At 33.4% G+C, this 25,656-nt stretch overlaps 1 protein-coding gene across 3 annotated transcripts; it reads right to left on the bottom strand.

Annotated features, from left to right (window-relative positions):
* Nucleotides 1-836: 836 nt before the first annotated feature.
* On the bottom strand, nt 837-25,104 carry LOC114261775 (uncharacterized). Of its 3 annotated transcripts, XM_082875143.1 has the most exons (7): nt 24,482-24,669; nt 24,349-24,430; nt 20,886-21,023; nt 16,413-16,538; nt 2,564-2,651; nt 2,000-2,305; nt 837-1,180 (listed from the first exon to the last, which is right to left on the bottom strand). In XM_082875143.1, the coding sequence occupies exons 1-6, from the start codon at nt 24,514-24,516 to the stop codon at nt 2,001-2,003; spliced, it is 774 nt and encodes a 257-aa protein (XP_082731269.1). In that variant the 5' UTR covers nt 24,517-24,669; the 3' UTR covers nt 837-1,180; nt 2,000. The 3 variants fall into 3 exon arrangements, with proteins under 3 accessions (XP_082731269.1, XP_082731268.1, XP_028057883.1); XM_082875142.1 differs by having other exon boundaries at nt 24,349-24,808; XM_028202082.2 differs by lacking the exon at nt 16,413-16,538 and having other exon boundaries at nt 24,349-25,104.
* Between the last annotated feature and the right edge of the window lie 552 nt (nt 25,105-25,656).

Below are 25,656 nucleotides of genomic sequence, written 5' to 3'. Positions count from 1 at the left end.
CTAATATTTATTAGACAACTCGGAGATAAAGGATTTGTTATCATTTTTTATTAATTGGGAATACTATGTAACGGTGCAATGACTGTTTATGTTTATAATCTTATCTTACCATATGACATGTCAAAAAAAATTGTCAGCATCATATTTAAAATATACATTAATTATGAAACCATTACATTAATATTGTGTTGACAAATCATCATAAAATTGTTGTTTCACAACACCCATGTCCCTTCCCCTATTTATATAATCATCTAGTTTTTCCAAAATACTGTTGATGGTATGCTTGCCTATAATATTACATGTTTCGAGAAATAAAATGGGAAATCATAAAATTCTTAAAATCATTGGTCAGATCAGAGCAAAGAGCTAAGAAATCAATACTCTCAATATATATATATATATATATATCTATATTAATTACAAATACAAGCATTACATTAAGGATTTGGGGCCGCTGCTGCGCGGGTTGATGGGCCCATTTTGGGGCCCATTTTGATAATTCGAGCCGTTCACATTTTAGAATACACCAAGTAGAATATATTTGTAAAAAATCAAGTTAATCGGATATCGTTTACCCATTCATCTACTCACATTTCTATCTACAAAAATAAATAATAATTGTCATTTAAAGTATTAAAATGAATACAAATGTGAGTGGATGAATAGGTAAACGATATCCAATTAACTAGATTTTTTGCAGGCATATTCTACTTGATGTATTCTAAAATATGAATGGTTCGGATTATCAAAATGAGCCCATTTCCGCGCACAGCAGATGCTGCAGCGTACCCAAATCCTTACATTAAATTGGACAGTTAAAGTCTAACAAGAGCTAGAAAGCAAACAATCACCAAGTCTAACAACCACTATAAGAAATAGCTCAAACTTACAAATATCACAATAGGAGAGAAATAAACACTATAAGAAATATCAAACTCCTCTCCATAAGAAATAAACTGACAATCTCACACCACAAGATCACTAGGCCACAGCCCCTAGTTAATACTGCCAAAATAGCTGTATCACATAAAACATAAGATACTAAGAAAACTCGTTTAATTAAAGATAGAAATCAAATTATGCCCTTCATCAGTTGCTCCTTTTATACTAGAAGATGCTATTGCAGAAATTGCTCTGAGAAGACGAAAGATATTGAGAAATTCAAGCCTTCTTAATCCTGCCAAGAATGCAAAAATATATGCCAGAATATGTAACAAAAACTTGGTAAAAGGAGTCATGGAAAGAAATAAAGGAATGTAAATCTATAAACAACAATTAGAACAGAGTGATTTGAAGTTGGCCCTTACAAATTGAGGCCTATGACTCAGGTTGATACAACTTTGACATAGACGGGGAAGTGTTGGGATTTTTACATCTCCACACACCATAGAGAAAAATGCACACAGACTCAAATGATTCTGCACATGCTGTCTAAGTGTACCGCAAGAGATAATTTCCCAAAGTTGCTATTTATCAACCAACCAATGAATTCTAGTCTCACTCAATTGTTAAAAGACAAATCCCATTCCGGATTCCACAACCTAATCCAAAAACATATACGCTGTGTTTGGTTGGGGAATTTGGAAAGGAATTTGAAAAGAGAAGAAAAATGTAGGTGAAATGTAAATAAAATATACTTATATTTCACATAATTTCACACACATTTTTCCTTTTTCTTTCCAAATTACTTTCCAAATCCCCTAACCAAACACAGCGACAAAGAAAAGCAATAATTCTATAGTCCCACATAATACAAGGTCCGCACACAAACAAAGTTCAAACTATGATAACTAGTTATAAAATGAGGTGTAGTTTGCAAAAAATCATGACATGAGTGAAATCCTATCCAAATCTATGATCCCAACACAACCTCAAAATAACTTGAATTATATTTCATAATCAATTTATCAACCTCAACTCCTATATTGCACTTTGTATCACTTTTATTGTCAATTTGATCTACATATATGATGATAACTTGCAAAATTGGATTTACCTCATAACCATGAAAAAAAGCTCGATTTATTGCTCTCTTCTCTACCAACCACTTGAGTAGAACTACTCAGCCCTCTCACCAAAGTAACAGGAAAAGTCTGAACCTCTTGTCCACAAGAATCACAGTTGTTGTTACCTCTCGTTCTTGACCATTTAGCTGCACAGTCTTCATGGATGAGGGCGTTACCGCATTTACATTCCGTCTTGAGTATATTTTCTTCTTTCAAATTGTGAAAACAATTTTTGCAAACTGCCTCTTCTTCAAAAATCTCCTCATCACCTTCCATTGGAACTGGACCATTGTGTTCTAATTTGCCAAAAAGGACTTAAAAGTTATATGGAAAGCAAAACTGAAACTGATATATATGCCAATTACAAGAACATCAAATATAAATGTAAGGTCAACAATTTATCCAAGCAATCTAATTATGGTTTATTCACAATCCTATACATAGCAGGTGTCCAAAAAAGAAAAAAATACAATATTATTAAGAGAATGTAAATGGTTTAAACTTTAAGGAGCAAAATGAGTAAGAAATTGAAATATTAGATAATATGTATGTACCTGTAGGATTTGTTTGACCTAAAGTTCTTGGTCTTACAAGAACAATATTTTGGCCAGGCACAGATTGGCTTGAGATTGTAGCCCCAACCTAAAAAAATAATAAAGGAAAAGTAAAAGTTTAGATTCATTTCTTCTATCATTTACACTTCAATTTGCTTCTATGGTAATTTTTATCAAGCATGCATAGTGCCCTCTCTCTTTTTCTTTTTATTTATTTATTTATTTTCAACCGTTCACAACGTTGATTGTCACATGTTTAAGTGCAACCAATCACTATACTTTCATGGAAAATGTTATTCATACATTAAATTCATATAAAAAACACAATACCATTTTAGTAAAGTGAACGGTTTATATTGAGCCACATCACTACGTAGAAAAATTTTGTAAGAATTTTTTGATTGTATATTATTACTCTACTTTCATTTATATTTTTCTTGAAAAATGTTGCATGTACATGTTAATTTTTGTCATCCTCATCAATATTAAATGAATAGAACGGTAATAGTTTACCTTGACTTAAATGTGTAAATGACGTGTTACAATTAAAATAGAAGGACTAAAATAAAATTTCAATATAATAATGGGATATTAAATGTAATGAACCCATGTGAATAATATTAAAAGAAAAGGTAAATTACACTTTTCACCTTTATAATTTGACTTAAATTTTACTTTGATCCTTATTATTTCATTGTAAACAATTTAATCTCTACACTTTAAGTTTTGTTCAATTTAATCATTCTGCCCAAATTTCTATTATATCTTTCTACGTGTACATGTTACGAGATTGACAAGTGTTCTAAAATAATTAATTTTAATCTTCAATTTGAATGAAATGACAAAACTGAAACTTGATTTAAAAAATGAAGACCAAATTATTTAATTTAAAATAATAAAAATTAAAGTAAAATTTGAGTTAAACTTCCAAAGTAAAAATTATAGTTTACTTTAATATATATCTATATATATAAGAATCACTTTCCTGCTTGTAGGTTTTTTTTATTCTTATTTTGCCCTTAGTTTGTTTTGAAATTTGTTATTTTGCCCTTTAGCTTGGTCAAACAATTTGGGCAGTGGCCTCTTGGAAATTAATCACTTTCCTGCCTGTGGGCTGTTTTTTTGTTCTAATTTTGTCCTTAGCTTGTTTTGATATTTGTTATTTTGCCCTTTAGCTTGGTGAAACAATTTGGGTAGTGACCATTTGGAAATTATGTAAGAAATTTTGATTGCTTTGATTGAGAAGGTTTGTCTTGGGTTGCCTATTTTGCCCTTAGCTTGTTTCTGAATTTCCTATTTTACCCCTTAGCTTTTTTGGTGAAATAATTGGGGTGGTAGGCTTTTGGAAATTATATAAGAATTTTGGGTCATTGTTATTAGGGGTGTACACGGGTCGGCTCGGCTTGGGTTTATCCTTGACCTACCAACCGAATTGACACATTCAGGTTTGGAAATCAGCCATCCGTCATCAACCGAATTACTATTCAAAATTGACAGAATTAAGGAGTTCGATTTGGTGGTTGGTTCGATCGAAATCGAATATCTAACAAAAAATATTAGTAAAAAAAATGCTCAATTAGTATACATTAATGTGTGTTTGGAAAAGAAAATATTAAGTACACACCTAACCTTTGGCATAATGTACAAAGTGGTTATCCCAAGACTCCAAATCTTAACCATTGAACCAATGGTCACCCCTTAATAAAAAATATTATGAAAAGTAAAATAAACTTGCAAAATAACAAATTTAAACTTATATACACACACACACACACACACACACACACATATATATATATATATATATATGTACATAACTATGATACATAGAATGGAAGAAAGGTAGTATCGGCCTTGGACTAAGGCCATTGAGGTCTGTGCCTTAAGTCTCAAAAAATTGGTCCAAAATAGGGGCTCCAAATTTAATAGTGTTATAATATATTACAAATTTAAATTGCCCCAAATTATTTTTGTTATTTTAGGGCTTGTTTAAAGGGCCCAAAACTATTCTGTTGAACCATATTTATTTATAAGTAGGGATGTAAGAAAAACCGAAAAAATCGACCAAACCGATTGAACCGGACCAAACCGGCTATATTTGGTCTGTTTTTTAACAAAAATCGGTCTGTGCGGTTTTTAAATTTGATTTTTTTCGATTTTCGGTTCGGTATTGGTTTAAGTACCTTATGCACCGATCTAAACCGAAACCGACCGCTTCAACATATATTGTATTTATAATATATATATATATAATCTAATAATATAATGATATTAATAAGTATAATAAATTATTAACCTTATCATCTTTATAATCTAAGTTTGTAAACTCTTATTATATATAATCTTAACTCTAACTCATTATTCTTGAAACCTTAGTATTTTAAAATTTTTTTTTTTCAAGTTTTTGTTAATTTAGGAATTAAAAAGTATGTATTAAATGGATGGATTAGATATGTTTGAAATGGTAGACAAATAACTAATGTAATATTTTTATATAGATTAATGATTATATTTAAAAGTGGCTCAAGTTTGAAAAATTTTAAACTGATTAAAACGCACCAAACCGAACCGTTTCAATCGATTTGGTTTGGTGCTGTTTGAAGGGAGAAACGATCTGTATCAGTGTTCAAAATAATAAAATCGACATTATCGGTTCGGTGTAATTTTTTACCTAAATACCGACCGTACCGAACCGATTACATCCCTATTTATAAGTGTAATTTGGCTCAATTAAAATTAAAATATCTACAAAACATGTTGGTGGCCCAAGGAGAATAATAATATATACAAGCTCTCTCTCTCTCTCTCTCTCTCTCTCTCTCTCTCAAAGTAATGAAGGAAAGGAAACATACCAAGCATAAGTAGAGCACTGAGCAATGGCAGAAATTGATTGGAAATTATCAACGGCGACGACTTACTCTCTCTCTCTCTCTCTCACACGTAAGTCTCCTTTCTGTCTCTCTCATCAAACTTTAATGGAATAAATAAATTTGTTCTAATTTGTTTCTGACTTATTTCTTTACCAAATTTTAGTGAAATAATAAATTTGTCCTAATTTTTTTTTACCTTTCTTTATTTATCATATTTTAGTGGAATAATAATTTTGTCCTAATTTTTTTTATTAAATTATTTTTTATAATTTATTTGCTATTAGATATGAGATAATTAGTGAATTGTGATTATAGTCATGTTTCCTAGGAAGTATAGTTCTAAAAATGAAAAGAGAAAGAAAAAGTTAAAAATAGAACAATTAATTTAATCTCAATCGAGAGAACTTGATAAATATTTTGGTAACAAGAAATAAATAGATTTGTTTGCTTCACACTGTTAGAACATTTCATTAATTAGATTTGTTGATTAATTAATTTGTTTTGTTAATTTGAACTATACCTTACGGTAATTTTTTTTTGGTACTCTAGAATTAATATATTTTGATATCTGTTTTAGTATCAATCGCCGATAGTGATACCAAATGGGATGTTTTATTACTTTTATTTTTTATGAATGTAGGTCCTCTCTTTCGATTTCGCCTTAGGTCCTTGAAAACTCAAGGCCACCCCTGTAAGAAAAATATGGAAAAAGAGAGAGAAGACTCACAACCACTATCGTTGTTAGTAAGATGAAGAAGAGAGTGAGAGATGGGTTGTTTTGTTTATCAAAACAGAGAGAGAGAGCGCCGAAAAAGGGAGGAGAAAAAGAAGAAAAAAAAAACAGAGATGAGAAAAACATAAATGGATTTCTATTTGAAAATGGGGAGATAGAGAGAAAGAGACGAGATGGGGAGAGGGAAAAAATAAAAAGAAGCGTCCGAGGTGAGGCAGATAGATGGGTTTATCTCCGAGAGAGAGAGAGAGCCGAAAGAGTTGATAGGAAATAAGAGAGATGAAAAGATGAAAATGTGAGGATTGATGTGGGAGACACAAGGATAGTTGGGAAGTCAAATATATGTGACATGGGAAGATGATAAACTTGTATTGGGAAGATATTATAGTAGTTCCACCTCACTATCAATCTCAATCCCCTCCCTATAACCCCAAACAAATGGGGCCAAAGATCCTTGGAAACAAAAGTAATGATGTTTGGTTTTTCTAAGCAAGTACATCCCATAATAGTTAAACCATAAAGCATATATATATATATATATATAGATATCTATAAGGTAATATTTTGGTCGAGTCGGTTTGGTTGATTTTTTATTTTAAAAATCTGATTTCTAATCGAAAATCTGAAAAAAGTGGGAATTCCAACCACAATCGACCTTGAAGCTGGGTGAACCTGCCCGTACCATGAACGGGAAGGTCGGGTCGGATATACGAGTTATTTAGATTTTTGCATACCCTAATTGTTATTAGTCTAATAGTTCAAAAGGAGAGTTTTTTTTACTTTATTTATTTTTTAAAAGTGGTATTAGAATGATTATTTGTATGGTTGTTATAATTTCAACTTTTTACTACTATATCCATAATCTTTATACAATTAAATATCAGTCATATAAAAAAAATCAAAATTACTTAAGAGAATTTAGACTTATAACTAATACGTATAAAAAAATAGTTTAATTGTAACTTTTATCAGCATTTTAATTATTCAATTCTGATTTAAAAACTTTTACATATTTTAAAATTGGTTAAAACTTGATTCATTTAACTATTAATTTAACTTTTACGTATATAAGAATCTCTTGCCATTTTATTGCTCTTTTTTGTTTTTTCGCTGCTTATTTTACCCCTTTTTTTGGTATTATTTACAAGAGAGGTTGAGGGTTGTATTTGGGAGTTTTTTTGATAAATGAGCTTTTTAAAAGTTTTATTCCATTCGATCCATATTCTTTTTGACTATTCCATTAGGTCCTATTTGAGATACGAAGACCAAAATATCCTTTTCATCTACTTATGTTCCATTTAGTTTACATTATTTTCTTATGTTTCAATAAGTCCTATGGGTGACATAATTACCAAAATACCCCTAATGTGAATGTTTACACCGTCAATGTGAATGTTCATATCGTCAATGTGTAGGAGCCCGGCCCATGTCGATCCTCGTGGGTGCCCGAAAAAATTCGAGTCGGGCCGGGGCGGGCCCGACCCATTGACAATGTGAATATTCACATTGACATGTTAACATTCACATTAATAGAAATGTAAAATTGGCCCGCGTCTCGTGGCGGCGCGAAACCCGCCCTCGGCCCATGGGCAGCCCGAGGGGGGCCCGGTCTGGCCCGTTGACAATGTGAATATTCACATTGACATATTAACATTCACATTGATAAGAGTATAAAATTGGCCCACGGCCCATGGGCGGCCAAAAGCCTGCGGCCCGGTCCGGCCCGTTGACAATGTGAATATTCACATTGACATGTTAACATTCACATTGATAGGAGTGTAAAATTAGCCCGCGCCTCGTGGCTGCCCGAAACCCGCTCACGGCTCGTGGGCGGCCCGGGGCGGGCCTGGCACGGCCTGTTGACAATGTGAATATTCACATTGACATGTTAACATTCACATTGATAAGAGTATAAAATTGGCCAGCGGCCTAAGGCAGGCTCGGCCCGGCCCGTTGACAATGTGAATATTCACATTGACATGTTAACATTCACATTGATAGGAGTATAAAATTAGGCCGTGCCTCGTGGCTGCCCGAAACCCGCCCACGGCCCGTGGGCGGCCCGAGGCGGGCCTGGCCATTTTTTTTAATTCTTTTTAATTTTTTCTACCAAAATTTTATTATTTTCCACAAAAAAGACACTAGGCCTCGGTTCGGGCCGGGTCTCGGATCGAGCCTTGAATGTGCCTTAACCGGGCCGATGGGCCGAGCCGGGTTTCAAAGTGATGGCCCAGGCCCTAGCCTAGGGTCTCGGACTAACGAGCCTTTCCCGGGCCGGGTAGGGCCGGTCCACAGGCCAAAAAATTAGGCCCAGACCTTAGCCTTAACACAAGGGTATTTGGGCTTTGGACGGGCCGATGGATTGAGCCTCGAGTCGGGCTGGTGGGGCTTGGCCTAGCCTCGAGCTTAGGTCGGGCTTGGGCGGGCCTAGCCATTTTTTTTTAATTCATTTTAATTTTTTCTACAAAAATTTTATTATTTTCCACAAAAAAATACATTGCGCCTCGGGCGGGCTGGGCCTCGAACCGAGCCTTGAATGGGCCTTAAGCCGGCCGATGGGCCGGGCCGGGCTTCAAAGTGATGACTTAGGCCCTAACCTAGGGTCTCGGACATGCTCGGGCCCGGACCGAAACAAGCCTGCCTCGGGCTGTGGGCGAGCTTCAAGCAGCCCACGGGTCGCGGGCCAATTCTACATTCCTATCAATGTGCATTTTAACATGTCAATGTGAATATTCACATTGTCAACGGGCCGGGCCTACCCCAAGCTGCGGGCAAGCTTCGGGCAGTGGACAAATTTTACACTCCTATCAATGTTAATGTTAACATGTCAATGTGAATATTTACATTGTCACGGGTCGGGCCAAGCCGCCTTGGGCTGCGGTCGGGCTTCGAGCCGCCTACGGGCTGTGGGCCAATTTTACACTCTTATCAATGTGAATGTTAACATGTGAATGAGAATATTCACATTGTCAACGGGTCGGGTCGGGCCAGCCCTGGGCCGCTGGCCAATTTTATACTCTTATCAATGTGAATGTTAACATGTCAATGTGAATATTTACATTGTCAACAGGCCGGGCCGGGCCCGCCCCGGGCTGCCCATGGGCCGTGGGTGGGTTTCGGGGCAGCCACGAGGCGCAAGCTAATTTTACACTCCTATCAATGTGAATGTTAACATGTCAATGTGAATATTCACATTGTCAACGGGCCGGGTCGGGTCTGTCTTGGGCTACTGGCCAATTTTATACTCTTATCAATGTGAATGTTAACATGTCAATGTGAATATTCACATTGTCAACGAGCCGGGTCGGGCCCGCCCTGGGTTGCTGGCTAATTTTATACTCTTATCAATGCGAATGTTAACATGTCAATGTGAATATTCACATTGTAAACGGGCCGGTCGGGCCCGCCCTGGGCCGCTGGCCAATTTTATACTCTTATCAATGCGAATGTTAACATGTCAATGTGAATATTCACATTGTCAACAGGCCGGGTCGGGCCCGCCCTGGGCCGCTGGCCAATTTTATACTCCTATCAATGTGAATTTTAACATGTCAATATGAATATTCACATTGTTAACGGGCCGGGTCGGGCCCGTCCTAGGCCGCTGGCCAATTTTATGCTCTTATCAATGTGAATGTTAACATGTCAATGTGAATGTTCACATTGTCAGCAGGCTGGACCGGGCCCGCCCCGGGCCTCCCATGGGCCGTGGGCGGGTTTCGGGCAGCCACGAAACGCGGGCTAATTCTACACTCCTATCAATGTGAATGTTAACATGTCGATGTGAATATTCACATTGTCAACAGGCCGGGCCGAGCCCGCCTCGGGCGGCGGGTGGGCTTTTGACCAGCCATGGGCCGCGGGCCAATTTTATACTCTTATCAATGTGAATGTTAACATGTCAAGGTGAATATTCACATTGTTAACGGGCCGGACCGGGCCTGCTCTAGGCCGCAGACGGGTTTTGCGCCGCCAAGGGACGCGGGCCAATTTTACACTCCTATTAATGTGAATGTTAACATGTCAATGTGAATATTCATATTGTCAACGGGCCGGGCCCGTTCCGGCTCGCGGGCAGGTTTCGGGCCGCCCACGGGCCAATTTTACATTCCTACCAATGTGAATTTTAAAATATGAATGTTCACATCATAAAATTGCTAACCGTTCAAAAAATATTTATAAGGGTATCAAAATTAAATATAAGGGCATAAGTGTCCAAGAAAATAGTGTAAATCAAGAAAAAAGATTTTATGGAATAAAACTATACATACATAGGATTAAATGGGTTAAAAAATTCCTTCATAAATTTCTTGGATTAAAATACTTCTAAATGGAATTTATCAATAATTTACCCGTATTTTTATTTTTCTATTTTGCCCTTTCTTCTAATATTATTTATAATTCTTTGTTTTTTTTATTTATTTATCTCTATCTAATGTATTTAGGATAAATTACAAATACACTCCATGAAATTTGTTTAAAATACAAATTATTCTCTATAATTCTAGAAATTATATAAATATTCCCCTTGTCATATTTTTTAATTGCTTTCTACTATGCAACAATAAAATTATTAATTAAAATATATTTCTGACATTATTAAAATTATTAATTGATTTAATGATTTATAAATAAAATGAGCAATTTGTTATGTGATTTGAAATTGGAAAAGGAGATATGTAATTTTCAAAACTATATGAAACAATTCATATTTTAAGTAAACATCAAGCGGTGTGATTGTAATTTACCCAAGCATTTATCTATTTAATATAAACAAGGGCAAATTATAGTTTAACCCTCTCAAATATTGTTCCATATCATTTCACCCCTTTAACTAAAAAATTATAACACTCAACTCCCTCATCGATTAATTTTTGCCAATTTGAATCTTAATGAAAAAAGTATCTCACAAAGCTTTTTTTTTTCCTTTCTTTTTCATTACGAAAAGCGTTCACTAAAGATTATAAAAAAACAACCTAAAAAACTCAAAAATAGTTTTTAAAAATTAAATCAAATAAATTGAAAATATCATTTTAAGTATTCCAGTTGGGATGTCATGTGTAACTCACATGTCAAGTTTTCATTTATTTATAAAACAAGTTCTTAATAGAATGTTTACATTGATACAAATTAATAGTTTAAGGTGAAAAAAAATACTAGCATTTTTTGGTTGGGAAGGTAAAGTGATGTTAGGTAATTAGTTCAAGGAGGTAAAGTGTAAATTATTGTATTGCTGAAATGGTATTTGTGTCATAAAGGTTTAAATTGAAAAAAATTCATAAATGATGGTGGTGAAGTATTATAATTTTTAGTTAAAGGGGTAAGGTAACACATAGCAATAGTTGATCGGAATAAATTGTAATTTACCCTAGATGTTGCATTTATTTATCCTTGTGTAATTTTATTATTTATTTTAGAAAAAAAAAACTTCAAAATAATATATTAACAAACTTGAATGCCAAAAAATTTAATTATTAATATTGCATAAAAAATAATTATTAATATTGCATACAAAGTGAAAAACAAGTTTTAAAATTAAAACATTAATATGTATAAAATATATAAAAATGTTTCATTTAAATTTTAGTGCCTAAAATTTATAAAAAGTTAAGTCGTTTATGCCTCTCGTAAAAGATAGTACACAAATAATCAACTTAAATAATCTAATTAATTTACATTTTCTCATACAAAACTTTTCATTTTATTGACCCGTACCTTGCAAGAACCTTTTTTTTAATATCTATGTATATAAGAAGCACTTTGATTTTACTATGGGTTGTTTTTGTTAGGTTTATTTTTTGACCATCTCATTTGGTTTGCCTGAGTGCCCGAGTGATTGTCTCATTTCTATATATTAGACTGTTACGTAACTTCACCAGTTAAAGAGTTGGACGACCTTTTCTATTTCATTTTGCCTCATTCTTTTAGAATAATTACATTTCTACCATTTTATTTGTACTATATATATATATATATATATAATAAAAAAACACTTTCGTTTTAAAAACACTGTGCCATGGGTTGTTTTTTTCCAGTTTCTTCTATTGTTGGCCCTGTCTCATGGTTTATTTCGTCTTTCTCTTGTTGTCTTTCTTTTGATTATTTGTCTTGTTGCATCTTTCATTTGTTATCCCTATATTGTAATTTTTTGGGTCTATATATTCATCTACTTAATGTAAATAAGATAGAACAATATATTAGTGTTTATTTAGAAAAATAATTTTAGATGGATGGTAAACTTTATTACCTTTGATAAATAATGTTATAAACTTTTCCATAAGTATGTAATAATTTTAAGAAAGCACAACTGTATTGCGATTTTTCCTATAAATAACAGTACATATTATTCTATTTCAATAATAATCTCAAATAATCTATACTAATAAGAGGCACTTGATGTTTAGTATGGATTTTTTCAGTCTCCCAATTTGCCCTTTCACTTTGTATTATTTACTCATGGTGGCTTATATTTTAATTTGTCTACTTTGCCCTTTGTTTGGTAATATTTACCACTATTGGTGGTTGTAATTTAGATGAAGGTTTTTATCGTAATTATGTAAAAAAATCTTAGTCAGTTATGAAACATGAATATTTTGTTTTTAGTTAAATCACAAATACACTCCTGAGATTTATTTAAAGGAAAAAGATTGAGGCCTCGAATGTGGCTCGAAATGGTGTTTTTTTTTTTTCTTTTTGTTTTTCTTTAAAACTGTGTTGGTTTGATTGTTTTTATTATTTTTATTTATTTATTTGTTGGGTTGTGTTAGTTTGGTTGTTTTTATTTATTCATTTATTTGTTGGGCTGTTGTAAATTTTTTTTTTTTTTTTTAGGATGGTTATGTGTAGGGGTGGGTTTAGAGTTTAGGATTTAAGATTTAGGTTTTTATTTTTTCCGAGTCTTTCTGATTTGAAATAAAAATATAGTAAAGACTTGTACAAAATTATATAGAATTTACAAATTTTAACCAGCAGCCTAACTGATCAGTCAATTTTATCACCCACTCAGTCAAACCCAACTTTTTTTTTTTTTTTTTTTTCTATTTGTTGGGCTATGTTGGTTTGTTTATTTTATTTTATTTTATTTGTTGGGCTATGTTGGTTTGAATTTTTTTTTTTATTAGGGTTTAGGTTTTAGGGTACACATAAAAGCCCTTCCCAAAAAAAAAAAAAAAAACCAAAACCAAAACCAAACCAACATTAAATATAGCGATCCCGGTTTTACCCTTGTTGTACAGTGATCCGGACATGTGTCCGTGGATGGTAGTAATAGATTATTGTCTTGTTTACATCTATTACTACTTTGTATATTGAGTTATAGGATGTGTTGGGCAGGTTTGTTACAGGTTGGTTGTGTTTGGGAGCCTAGTGCTGCTGTCCAGATTTTTGGACCTTCGCTCGAGTGAGGAGTTGGTCGCTCGAGCGAGATTTGAGTTCGTGTCTGGTGGGTCGAGCCAGAGTGGCTTCGCTCGAGCGAGCGATTGCGTCTGGTTCTAGACCTGAGAGTTGCATTTCTTGGCTCGAGCGAGCTTCCTTCGCTCGAGCGGTCTGGTTTGTTCTTCGCTCGAGCGAGAAGTCTGTCGCTCGAGCGTGCTGGTGGCAGACCTGAGGGTTTGAGTTGTTAGCTCGAGCGAGCATTCTTTCGCTCGAGCGCACTTCTGAGTTTTTGGCTCGAGCGAGAACTTCTTGGCTCGAGCGAGAGTTTTCTGTGTCTGGTCGCTCGAGCGACAAAGGCTTCGCTCGAGCGAGCGTGTTTTATATCAGCGGACAGTAGCGTTTTTGAACATCAGTTTTTCACTTTCTTTTTCTTTCAAACCCTAGATCCGAGACTCTCTCTCTCTAAACTTACACTCTCTCTAAGATTTGATCTCCCTAGAGTGTGAATCTAGCCTAGGGCCTTTGTTAAAAAGATAGAGGGTGTTGAGAGCTTCGACTTAATCTGAAAAAGTTTGGATTTGGAGCACGTTGATCTTCGAGTCTTCATCTCCTTTTTGGCTCAAACTTCGAGGTAGGGATACCCTACTCCTCTCTATGGATTTTGTCTTTAAATTTTAGTATTTTGAGATGTTGGGCTTGGTTTGGTAATTTGGTGAAAGTTTGGGGCTTTTGTGTTATTTTTCAAAAGTAGGGGTTTTATTATTAATAAACCTAAATGCATGTTTGGCATAGAGAAATGGAATAAGTGTCGAATCATTGATGGAAATGGGACCTAAGGGTTGTAATGTTAATTATGGGAATTGACCTAATTACATTGTTTGATTAATTGGGATAATTAACTGTGAGAAATGAGGTAATGAAATGGAATTGTTGAGAGTGGGAATGTATGGGGTTAAAGGGTATAGTTGAATTAATTGTCACTCACCGGAATGAAATGTTGATTGAATATCCATTTGTGCATTTATTTTCTGTTTAGAAATAACTGCTTTGGGCTATCGGTGGAGGATAGTCGTGATTGTTGTAGACAATGCATGATGATTAGGCAAACGGAAACTAATCAATGGAATGTGTCATGGAATTTGACGGTTGATAGAATACATTAACTGTATGTATTGAGTGATTGTATATAGAACCAATGTGTTTTTATACGTTATGTGTAGAGGAGGAGATGGGGGATGTACTCCGCGGTTTAGGGGAAGATGGGGGATGTACCTCTAAACCGGATAGTATTGGGAGAAGATAGGGGATGAACTCCGTAGATACAGCCTATATGCTTGTCTAGAGAAGTGAAGATAGAGCTTATATGCTTATCTTTGTGAAGTGTGGATATAGCTTATATGCTTATCTGTGAATGTGGGATATTGTTGTTATACATATCTGTTGAGAATGTGGATATAGCTTATATGCTTATCTGTGAATGTGGGATATAGTTTTTATACATATCTGTTGAGAGGATGATAGAGCTAATATGCTTATCTGTTGAAAAATGGAAAATGAAAAGTAACTTGGACTCATAAGTCGTATGACATAAATATGTGATTTATGTGAATGTATCAGTGTTGGCCATCTATCAATTGCTAATCTTTTAGTCATTGTTCATGGTTGGTTTAGTGTATTTCTACTGGGCTGTGGCTCACCCTATATGGGAATATCATTTTCAGGTACAGGTAGCATGCCACCTCCAAGGACATAGCTTGGGAGGCTAGAGGCGGACATACTTTTGTCGTTTTAGTTTTGATGTATTACATGTAAATTCAAGCCAAGGGCTTAATGTGTAAACGAGTTAGTACTCTTTTGTTGTAACTAAGTGTTAACTTGGAAAGCTGTAAGCCCATAGGACATTTGCTTTTGTTGTTAACATGTAATACTTTTGTAATGGAACTCTAATGAATAAAGGAATGTGGTTGGTTCATATGTCAATGCATGTCTTATCTGATGGGTTTAATGTTATTATTTTGAGGGCGTTACATTAAAAAAAAAAAAAACTTTTTGAGGCAAATTCGAGCCTCTCTTTCGAGACCTTTAGCACGGTTGTTAGTTAAAATATGAATCGCCCTTATAATACTAGAAATTACAACTACTGCTTGTTAAAGTTTTTAATTAAACAAAATAATCAAAAAAAAAATCTAACTACTTTCCTATGTAACAATAAAATTATCAAAATCATTCATTAAAAGCTATTTCCCATATAATTAAAAATTAATTAACTTAATGATTTGCTTATTAAGAAAATAGATCATTTGTCATATGACCACGGTATTTACAAAATAATAATAATATTGTACACAACTCAGAAAAGAAGTTTTTAATTAAAATATTAAGATGTATAAAACATATAAAAAGGCTTTATTTAAATTTGAATTTCTAAAATTTATATTAAAAAAAGAATTATGCCTCTAATAAAAGATAGAATAAAAGTAATCAATTTAAATAATTTAATTGATTTATATTTTTTTATATGAATTTTTTATTTTAATATTTAACCCGTGGCTTGCACGGACTTTTTATTCTACCGAGTATATATCTATCTATCTATACTATTATAAAGTGAATATCTCTTATGGTGTCTTGAAACCTTTATTTCTTTGTTTCTTATACTGCCATGTATCTACTTTTTTATTTGAAATAAAAAAAATTAGATAGATAAGAGGAGGAGATTTGAATTTTAAACTTATGTCAAATAAATAAATGAATAAGATTCTTACTACTTAACTAGTACACAATATATAATAAATATTTTATTTTATTTTTATTTACTGACAACCGCTAGTATATATATATATATATATATATATGCGCGCGCGCAACTTACATGGAGTTTATTCATTTTATGAGGTGTTCCCTGTCCAGCTTTTCTGAAAAATGATGGGGCGCTACGAGAAGTAAGGCGATATGAGTGTACTTGGGCAAAAACAATGCGTGCGTATACTCGTGTTTCCTGCACGCAAAACCAAAAATGATAGACAAATTTTTTTATTTGTTTTGAAGTTAGAAACAAAAGATAAGATAAAATAAAATTCGGTATAAAATAAAATTTGGTTGCGCTATGTAGTTCGAAAACGAGCCCTCCGAATCACCCGAAATTGATAAAGGTGGTTTTTGTATTCCATCGCCTTGTCGAGCCAGTGTGAATAAAAATTGATAAAAGGAACCCCTCTCCCTCTCTCAAACTGATAAAAATTGATAAAGGGGGTTTTTGTTAAGGAGGAGAGTTTTATTCACAACTTTTTTTCTTTTGAAAACTCAATTATTTTTTGTATTCCATCTTTTTTTTTATTTTGTCTTTTCAATCTTCATAACCATGGAGTTCAACTAATTAATCTACATAAACAAAGGAAGTCCCAAAAAACATGTCCTAGATTAAACAGTAAGTGTATTTTACAGTGCTTCAAAACTAGACGCAAATTTATTGTTCTATGTTCCAATTACCTACTCCAACCCAATGACAAATAACATACTAGTGCAGACATATGGCAATGTAAATTTTGCAACAATCAATACCTCATTTTGGAATTTATCCAGTTCAAAAAGAAATTCAAGTGCCATATCAGGAACAAGTTCATGAAAATGTTCTGCAATCCCTTCACTGCCTCCACTAATGGCCCAAGCGTGCAAATAAAAACACTCATTAACTAATCGCAGATCCGGTTCTGAATCCTTGAATCGTAGCTTCGAATGAGAGATGGGTTTTCAAGACGAGTTGAATCGCGGTCCGAATGATGCGGGTTTGCAAACCAGTTGAATAGCGGCTATGGAGGTTTGAAGAGTTGAGAGAGGAGAGAGAGTGTTGGGAATGAATACATATAGAGAAAGAAAAGATAGAGAGAGATCGTGTAAGAGGAGAGAGAGAGAGTGTTGGGAATGAGATAAATATATAGAGAAAGAAAAGATAGAGAGCGAGCGTGTACCGTTTTTAGGCCATTCGGGGGGGAATCCGGATCCTCGGTGCCCCTTTCCTGCGGCAAACCCCTGTAGCCCTCCAAAACGACGTCGTTTTGGAGGGTTTTTTTTTTTTTTTTTTCTTTCTTTTCTTCTTCTTCTTTGATTCGATAACAGAGGGGAGGGGAGGGGAAGAAGAGAGAGAGGAAGGGAGAAGAAGAGGGGAGAAGAGGAAGGGTGGCGGGAGGGGAGCCGCCTAAGCCGTCGCAGAAGAGGAAGAGGACGGACGGGAGGGGAGAAGAAGGAGAGGACGGACCGGAGGGGAGCCGCCGAAGCCGTTGCAGAAGAGGGAGAGGACAAGTTCTCCTCCACTCCGGCCGGATCTGGAGCCGCCATGGCTGCTCGGGGCTGCTCCTTCGACCTCGCCACCGCCATGGCAGCTCGGGGCTGCTCCTTCGACCTCGCCACCGCCATGGCTGCTCGGGGCTGCCCTCTTCCTTCTTCTTCCCTGGGCTGCCCTCTTCATTCTTCTTCCCTCTTCTTTTCCCTTCCTCTCTCTCTTCTTCCCCTCCCTTCCCCTCCCCTCGGTTATCGAATCAAAGAAGAAGAAGAAAAGAAAGAAGAAAAAAAAAAAAACGACGTCATTTTGGAGGGCTACAGGGGTGTGCCGCAGGAAAGGGACACCGAGGATCCGGATTCATTCGGGGGGACACAATTCGAGCTAAAAACCATTTTCGAATAAAATTATACATATAATTCTTATAATTTATTTATTATATTAATTTGATTTATGTAATTTTAATTGTATTAATTTTATCTTTTAATTTTTTGTAATTTATCAAGTTAGTCTAATTTAATAACACTAATAAGAAATTAGAAAAAAATTAATAATAAAATAGTCAATTAAAAAAAATTAACCATTTTGACTATTGATTTCATGAATAAATTCCACTTCCACCATTTTATTACTTCATAGGGTTTTCCCCTCGGTGCTGTGGGTGGGAAAAATGTGTTCGGATTCTCTGGGGTGAGAAACCTGGAGTATCTGTGCAGCTCACAAAACGACGAAGTTTTGTGAAATGCTGGCCAAAAAAAAAGGGGAAAAAGTAAACCACATGGTGGTGTGAGTAAATTTTAATTGCAAATAAATATTAAAATTAAAATTAGGGTGAACCGGTAATAAATTTCAAAATATAATCTTATGAATTGTTTAGTTCTTTATTTTTTTTTTATGAATCCAAATGTCCAATTAAAGTGAAAATTATATAAAATAGTAGTTACTTACATGTTTGGATAACTTTTGATGAATAAAAGTAAGTTTTTCCAAATGTAAAATTACACATTCAAACAATCCACACTATAGAAAATTTGGATTTTCTATTCTTCTGGAACAAATCCCACATTATGAATAAGAACGTAACACTCTAATGTAATAAACTAAAAAACTCCTTAGTGTACTTTTTTAAAATGTAACAACGTAGATGTTTGGGAAATTGCTATTTTAGTAGACTATTTTAATAGGCTAAAATTTTTGTGTTTGGAAAGATGATTGAATTTTTTTGTGGTTAGATGTGATATTTGTGAGAGAAAAAGTAAAATAATTATGGATTTGATGTGACATTTTGTCTTATTAAGTATTTTAGACTATTTTATTTGTTTGTGAATTGTAACCTAAATTAGACTAAAATTTCACTTCCCAAACAAACCTAACGTAACACTAAAAAAAAAAAAAAAATTAGTGTGCTTTTCCCAAATGTAACATTTCAATTAATGTAATTCCAAATGTAACATTCTAATGTAACATACAGAAATACCAAAAAATTTCTTAGTGTACTTTTTCTAAACGTAACATACACAATTTGAAATTGTACTTTTACCCAAAATTTACTAAGAAATTTTTGTACTCCTTTTTGAATGATTTGAAGAATCTCACAATTTTTTTTTTTAGTGTTACGTTTGGAAAAAGTACATTAAGGAGTTTTTATGTGTTACATTAGAGTGTTACACTAAGGAATTTTTTTAGAGTGTTATATTGGAGTGTTACGTTTAGGAAAGTACATTAAAGAGTTTTTTGCAGTATTACATTGTAGTGTTATACTAAGAATTTTTTTGGAGTGTTACGTTTGGGAAAGTATATTAAGAAATTTTTTTAGAGTGTTACGTTTGCGTGTTACATTGGGGAATTACAGTTTGAAATCATACATTTGTCCAAAACTTAATAAGGAATTTTAGTACTCTTTTTGAAATGTTTGAAGAATTTCACATTTCAAATCATTCTAAATAAAAAAGATTTCCACATAAAAATTGATTCAAATTTAATTCGCATAGGTTGTGTATCTTACCTTTCTAGCACAAAAGAAAAGAAAAGAAAAGAAAAAAAAAGAAGATAATATAAAAAAATGATATAATCATAAATTTAATTTTCAAATACATATTAAATCATATTTCTAAAATCAATGAGATTAATTGATCTATAAAAAAATTTCTTGAAAGTAAACGAATAATCATTTCTCAAGATAAAATTATTGGTAAATTTTCCTTAAAATTATAGGGTGTGTTTAGTTTGGTTTTGGGAGATAAATTTTCAAAAAAAAAAAAAAAAAAAAAAAAATTGGGGAAAGAGTTTAGAATTTTTTTGATTTGTTTGGTTGTATATTTTGGAAATAGTTTTGGAGTATGGGAGTTTGAAATAATTTGATATTTTGTTATAGTTGAGTAGATGTATGTGAGAGAAAAAGTGATTGAGAAGAAGAGATGAGAGATAAAAAGTGATTAATTAATGTGTAGAAAAGAGAAAGTGATTTTGGAAAAAAACATTCCAAATCACTAAACCAAACAAAATTTTATAAAATTTTGTCCAAAGTTTGTTTCTCAAAAACAAACCAAAAAATACCATAAATTTTAGGAGATTTTTTTTTAAGATCTCTGGTATGAAGATTTTATAATATAAAGGATACTAAATATTTTCATAATGTCTAAGGTCCCTCAACATCGATCCGGAGAATTTCTCTCGATGAATTTTCTCTAGACTTCACAAAGAATTTCTCTGGTCAAATTTTCTCTAGACTTCATAGAGAAATTATAGTTCACAGAGAATTTCTCTAGACGAATTTTCTCTGGACTTCACAGAGAAATTCTGGTTCACAGATAATTTCTCCGGTCAAATTTTCTTTGGACTTCACAGAGAAATTCTGGTTCACAAGGCTTTATTATTATTGAGAATTTCTCTAGACTATAAATTTGAATTATTGACAATTTCTCTAGACTATAAATCTATAATTTATTGCAGGGTGCATTCACAAGGCTTCATTATTATTTAGAAGCAAAAGAGAAACAATGATTATAAGCAAACTAGAAAATTTGGGAAAGATGAGAAATAAAGTTGGAAGAAATTTTCTCTGGTTACCTCTTCAGGTGCTGAAGAAACTTCAGGGGCCTTATTCACTACAGGCTCGGGTTGTACTAAGACCTCTGGTTCTTGATCATGCTCTTCATCTGCCTCCTCATCACCTTCATCAAGAATGTCTTCTTCACTTTCATTTTCCTGTAATTCAACATCATATTTGAGTGATAGTTTTCCAAGACTCGTTATTTTTTTTAACCAGCTATTAATATAATGCCACAAGTGAAAAACATATAAATCTTGAACTACTCTAAACCAGGAAAACTTCACTCAACTCAACGAGTCTTTGTCCCAAATACTCAGGGTCGCTACATGGATCCATCTCTTCCAAACCAGAAAAATATTAAAAGATAACAAAACAAAAGAGAACAGAACTATTAATCAAGAAGTAAAAGCCATAATTGATATGCGTATATGTATTTATATTACAGGGCAAATCTGCACCAGATACAAATTCTAAAATTTTACATAAAGGGCTTGTTTCAATCAAGTATCACAACATTATCTGTCGAATGGTCTCCAATTGATAGCATAAAGGTAAACAGAAATTCCAACACATCTTCATTCTTGAACCTTGCTTCTTAATATTGTGAAAACAAGTTTCAACTTTTATGACTACATCTCCTACGCATTGAGATAGAACCAACCCAAGCCAATGATTCTACCTCAACAAACAATCATCATTTTACAGAAACTATAGTACCATTGTCAAATATGGTGCAAACCTCAAATATTATGGCTAGAAAGTCATTCATAAAGAAATTATTGTTTTGTCAAAACTAAAGCTTCATTTGTCTCAATGGAAAATAACAAATTAAAAGCTCATCCTCTGAAAATTCGATTCAGAAAAAATTGCTAAATCCAGAGAAAATTACCAAATCCAAAGAAAATTCAAAAGTAATCAAGAGAAAATGCCAAATCCAGAAAAAATTCAAGGGTAATCCAAAGAAAATTGTCAAATTCAGAGAAAATTACCAAATCTAAAGAAAAGTGGCTAAATCCAGAGAAATTCAACACTATCAACTCAAAATTTTTTTGGCTTGTAGGAAACATTGTATTCAACATTGTCAACACAAACAATGCATACATACATACATTCATACATACATACATACATACATATGTATATATATATATACACATTTATCAACAATGAGGAAATAGAACTAACTAATTTTTTTTTTGAACCTGAAGACGTTGTAGAACTTGAGGACGTTGCTTCCGATGTCGCCGCCACCGAATCTAGTGGAGGAGAAGGAACCAAGGAAACGGCGACGCATACTGGTGATGGCCAAGGCTGAACTATGGGGAGCCATTTCAGCGACAGGGCCGGGACGGGAGGTGGAGAAAGAGGATGATTGGGACTGCGATGTGCCCCTTGCCATTGTTGAAACAGTGCGGAGATTTCGAGACTTGAGCGACGAAGAAAATGGAAGAAAGAGAGAGAGAGTCGGAGATTTTAAAGAGAGAAAGAGACGTAGAGATCAGTAAGTTGATTTAGAGAGTTAAATTTCTCTGTAATATATAAGTGTGAGGTTGAAGGACCTTAGATATCATAAAATAATATTGTGGATCTTTTTCATTACTAAAATGGAAGAGGAATTTCTCTAAATTTTATTTCCCTATCCCATAGTGTTTTCAAAAACAACAATGATTTATCCCACTAAAAACATCACCACTAATAGCACTAATGCATTAAAAAAGTAAAAAAAAAAAAAAAAATACAACTCAAAGACCAAAACATCACATCATTAATGGCGGGACCCACTGCCACCTAATTAGTGGGAGCACTAATTAGTGCTCCCAAGCATTTTTCTTTTAAAAAAAAAAAAAAAAAAAAAGACGCGAGAGAGAGCGACTAAGAGTATTGAGTATTCCATGAAAATGAAGACGAAGAAGGGAGAGAGAGAAGACGCCGTCGGCGGAGGGGACAGCCACCATCACCGGAGCTCTCGCAAAGTAAGAAATTGCAGGCTTTAGGGGGCCAATTAATCAACAAAATTCAACAAATTTTCACCAAAATGAATGAAACCCCGTACCAAAAAAGGTTCACTAAACAGAAATCAATATCAAACAAATCGAAAAAAGCAAGACCCACTTGATTGAGATTGCAAAAAAAAAAAATTTAAAATGCAGACTTGGGGGGACCAAAATCACCTCGAATTGGGAAACTGAAGTGGTGATCTGGTTTCTGGGCTATCCATTGCAGGACCTCCTCTTCCACATGCCTTACTCTCACTCTCTGTTGACTGTCTGTATCCTTTATTTTTTGTTTTGTTTTCTATGGACCCCTTTTCTCTTTTTCTGTCTATAGTGAGTGAGATTGGGAAGGCGGGATGAGTGGAAGAGAGAGGAAGAGCGGTCACTGCTGTGCGTGAAGCACAGCAGTGACTGTGGTGCCTCCATTTGAGGTGTATTATGGCCTTATTTTTATGATCCAAACCGTTCATTTTGTAGGGTTTGTTGAGTACTTCATGCCTACCAAAAATCATATTAATCGGATATCAAAAACTATATGATCGAATTGCATATTATTTATGTTATTTCTCAAAATAAAACTTATTATTTATTTTTTTGGTTGTCGATCATATAGTTGTTGATATCCGATTAATATGATTTTTGGTAGGAATGAAGTACTCAACAAACCCTACAAAACGGACGGTTTGGATCATGAAAATAAAGCCATAATACACCTCAAATGGAGGCACCACAGTCACTGCTGTGCTTCATGCACAGCAGTGACCCCTCAAAATAAATAATAAGTTTTATTTTGAGAAATAACATAAATAATATGCAATTCGATCATATAGTTGTTGATATCCGATTAATATGATTTTTGGTAGGCATGAAGTACTCAACAAACCCTACAAAATGGACGGTTTGGATCATAAAAATAAAGTCATAATACACCTCAAATGGAGGCACCACAGTCACTGCTGTGCTTCACGCACAGCAGTGACCCCTCTTCCCAGCAGTGACCCCTCATCCGAAGAAGAGAAGATCATCCACCGGAGTTTTTGCCTATCGGATTTGCTTCTCGTGTATTGCAGGAGTTTACACCCCATGCGATCCCAACGCGTGACAGCAAAAAGATGAAAATTTTATGATTTTAATTATTTATAATATTTATTATTTTTATGTACATAATTTCTCTGATGCCCACTAATTTGTAAATTTCTCCCTTTTTTTATAATTTAATTCTGTGGAGGTATATGTATCAATAATCCTAAAACATTTGAAAAAATTATAAATAACTTATAATTAAAGAAAAAAATGATATAATTTCATATTTTTTTGAGGTATAATTAAAAAAATTAAATAAAAGCCATCATCAATTATTACCTGAAGCATAATTAAATATTTTAAAATAATATCATAATTAAAAAAAAAAAAGTTGATTACAACTAAAGAGGCATATAATAAGAAGAGGAATATATTATAGAATTCTCCTAAAACATTTACTTACTGTAGGTCTAGTGTTGTCTTCCATGCTTTTCCTTCTTTTCTCTTTACTTTCGCTGGATCTAGTGTTGTCTTCCATGCTTTTCCTTCTTTTCTCTTTACTTTTGCTGGATCTAGTGTTGTCTTCCATGCTTTTCTTTTTACTTTCTCTAGATCCAGTATTGTCTTCCATGTTTTTCCTTCGTTTCTTTTAAAATTCTGAAGAGATCAATAATACAAAATGGCAAAGAGAAAAAATCTGGCTTTGAGAAACCACTTGGTAGGAGGAGCTGGTTTCCCTTATAATTGTGGGTGGGAAAAGAGGGTATTTGTAGGTGAGGAAGAGTGCTTTTTCATTGGAAGGAAAATAGTGAGAAATTTCACTCAAGTTTCCCAGAATTGAGGTTAACAACACTTGTTGGCTCCTCAAAAGAATAGTGGGTGGGGAAAAAGTATGCATTTCCTTTTAGTAGGAATCTTAACCTAAGTGGACTTTAACAGAACTTGGCCCCTTGAAAAAAAAAAAAATTGGTTTGAAATTCTTTAAAAATAATTTTTTCAGTTTCAATCAGTATTTTTTTTATTAATTTTTTTAATATTTTTATTTTTTTACTTGTTAAATTTACTTAATTTAAGTACACTTAAAAAGTATAAATTTTAAAATTTTATACTTTTTAAGTATATTTAAGTTATGTGAATATAAAATTTTAAAAAAAATTAATTAAAATATTAAAAAATGACTGAAAACAAAAAAAAAATACGGATTAAAAACTCATAGAAAAATGACAAAGGACATAAGAGATAATAACATTTTATGATATAGAAATATAATTATTGTAATATTTTATTAAAAAACAGTGCAGCCACAAATTTTCATAAATGAAAACAAACAGTGCAGCCACAACTTCCCTTAAAAAATAAAATAAAATAAAATAAAATAAAATAATGTGGCACAATATAAACCACAAATTTTCATAAAAATAAATTGAAATATACGAAAAGTCAACGCACTGCCGCTGCATGTGTCAGGAAGGATAATTCGGTAATTTTGACATTTGTTATAATATTTTATTACACATTTTTTTGTAAAAAGTCAAAAATAAATTCCCAAGCATGCATATTTTTTTTCTCTACTTTTTTAATTAAAAAGTCAAAAAGTACATTTATATAGATCATCCCAAACAACCACTTAACCTAAGTGGACTTTAACAAAACTTGGCCCCTTGAAAAAAAAAAAAAATGATTTGGTACTTTTAGAAATAATTTTTTGAGTTTCAATCCATATTTTTTTATTAATTTTTTTAATATTTTTATTTTTTTTACTTGTTAAATT

The sequence above is a fragment of the Camellia sinensis genome, chromosome 6 (assembly GCF_055761805.1).
Source record: "Camellia sinensis isolate YWXY chromosome 6, ASM5576180v1, whole genome shotgun sequence".
NCBI lineage: Eukaryota > Viridiplantae > Streptophyta > Magnoliopsida > Ericales > Theaceae > Camellia > Camellia sinensis.
The sequence above is the reverse complement of the archived record's forward strand: the minus strand, read 5'-3'. Positions and strand labels throughout refer to the sequence as shown.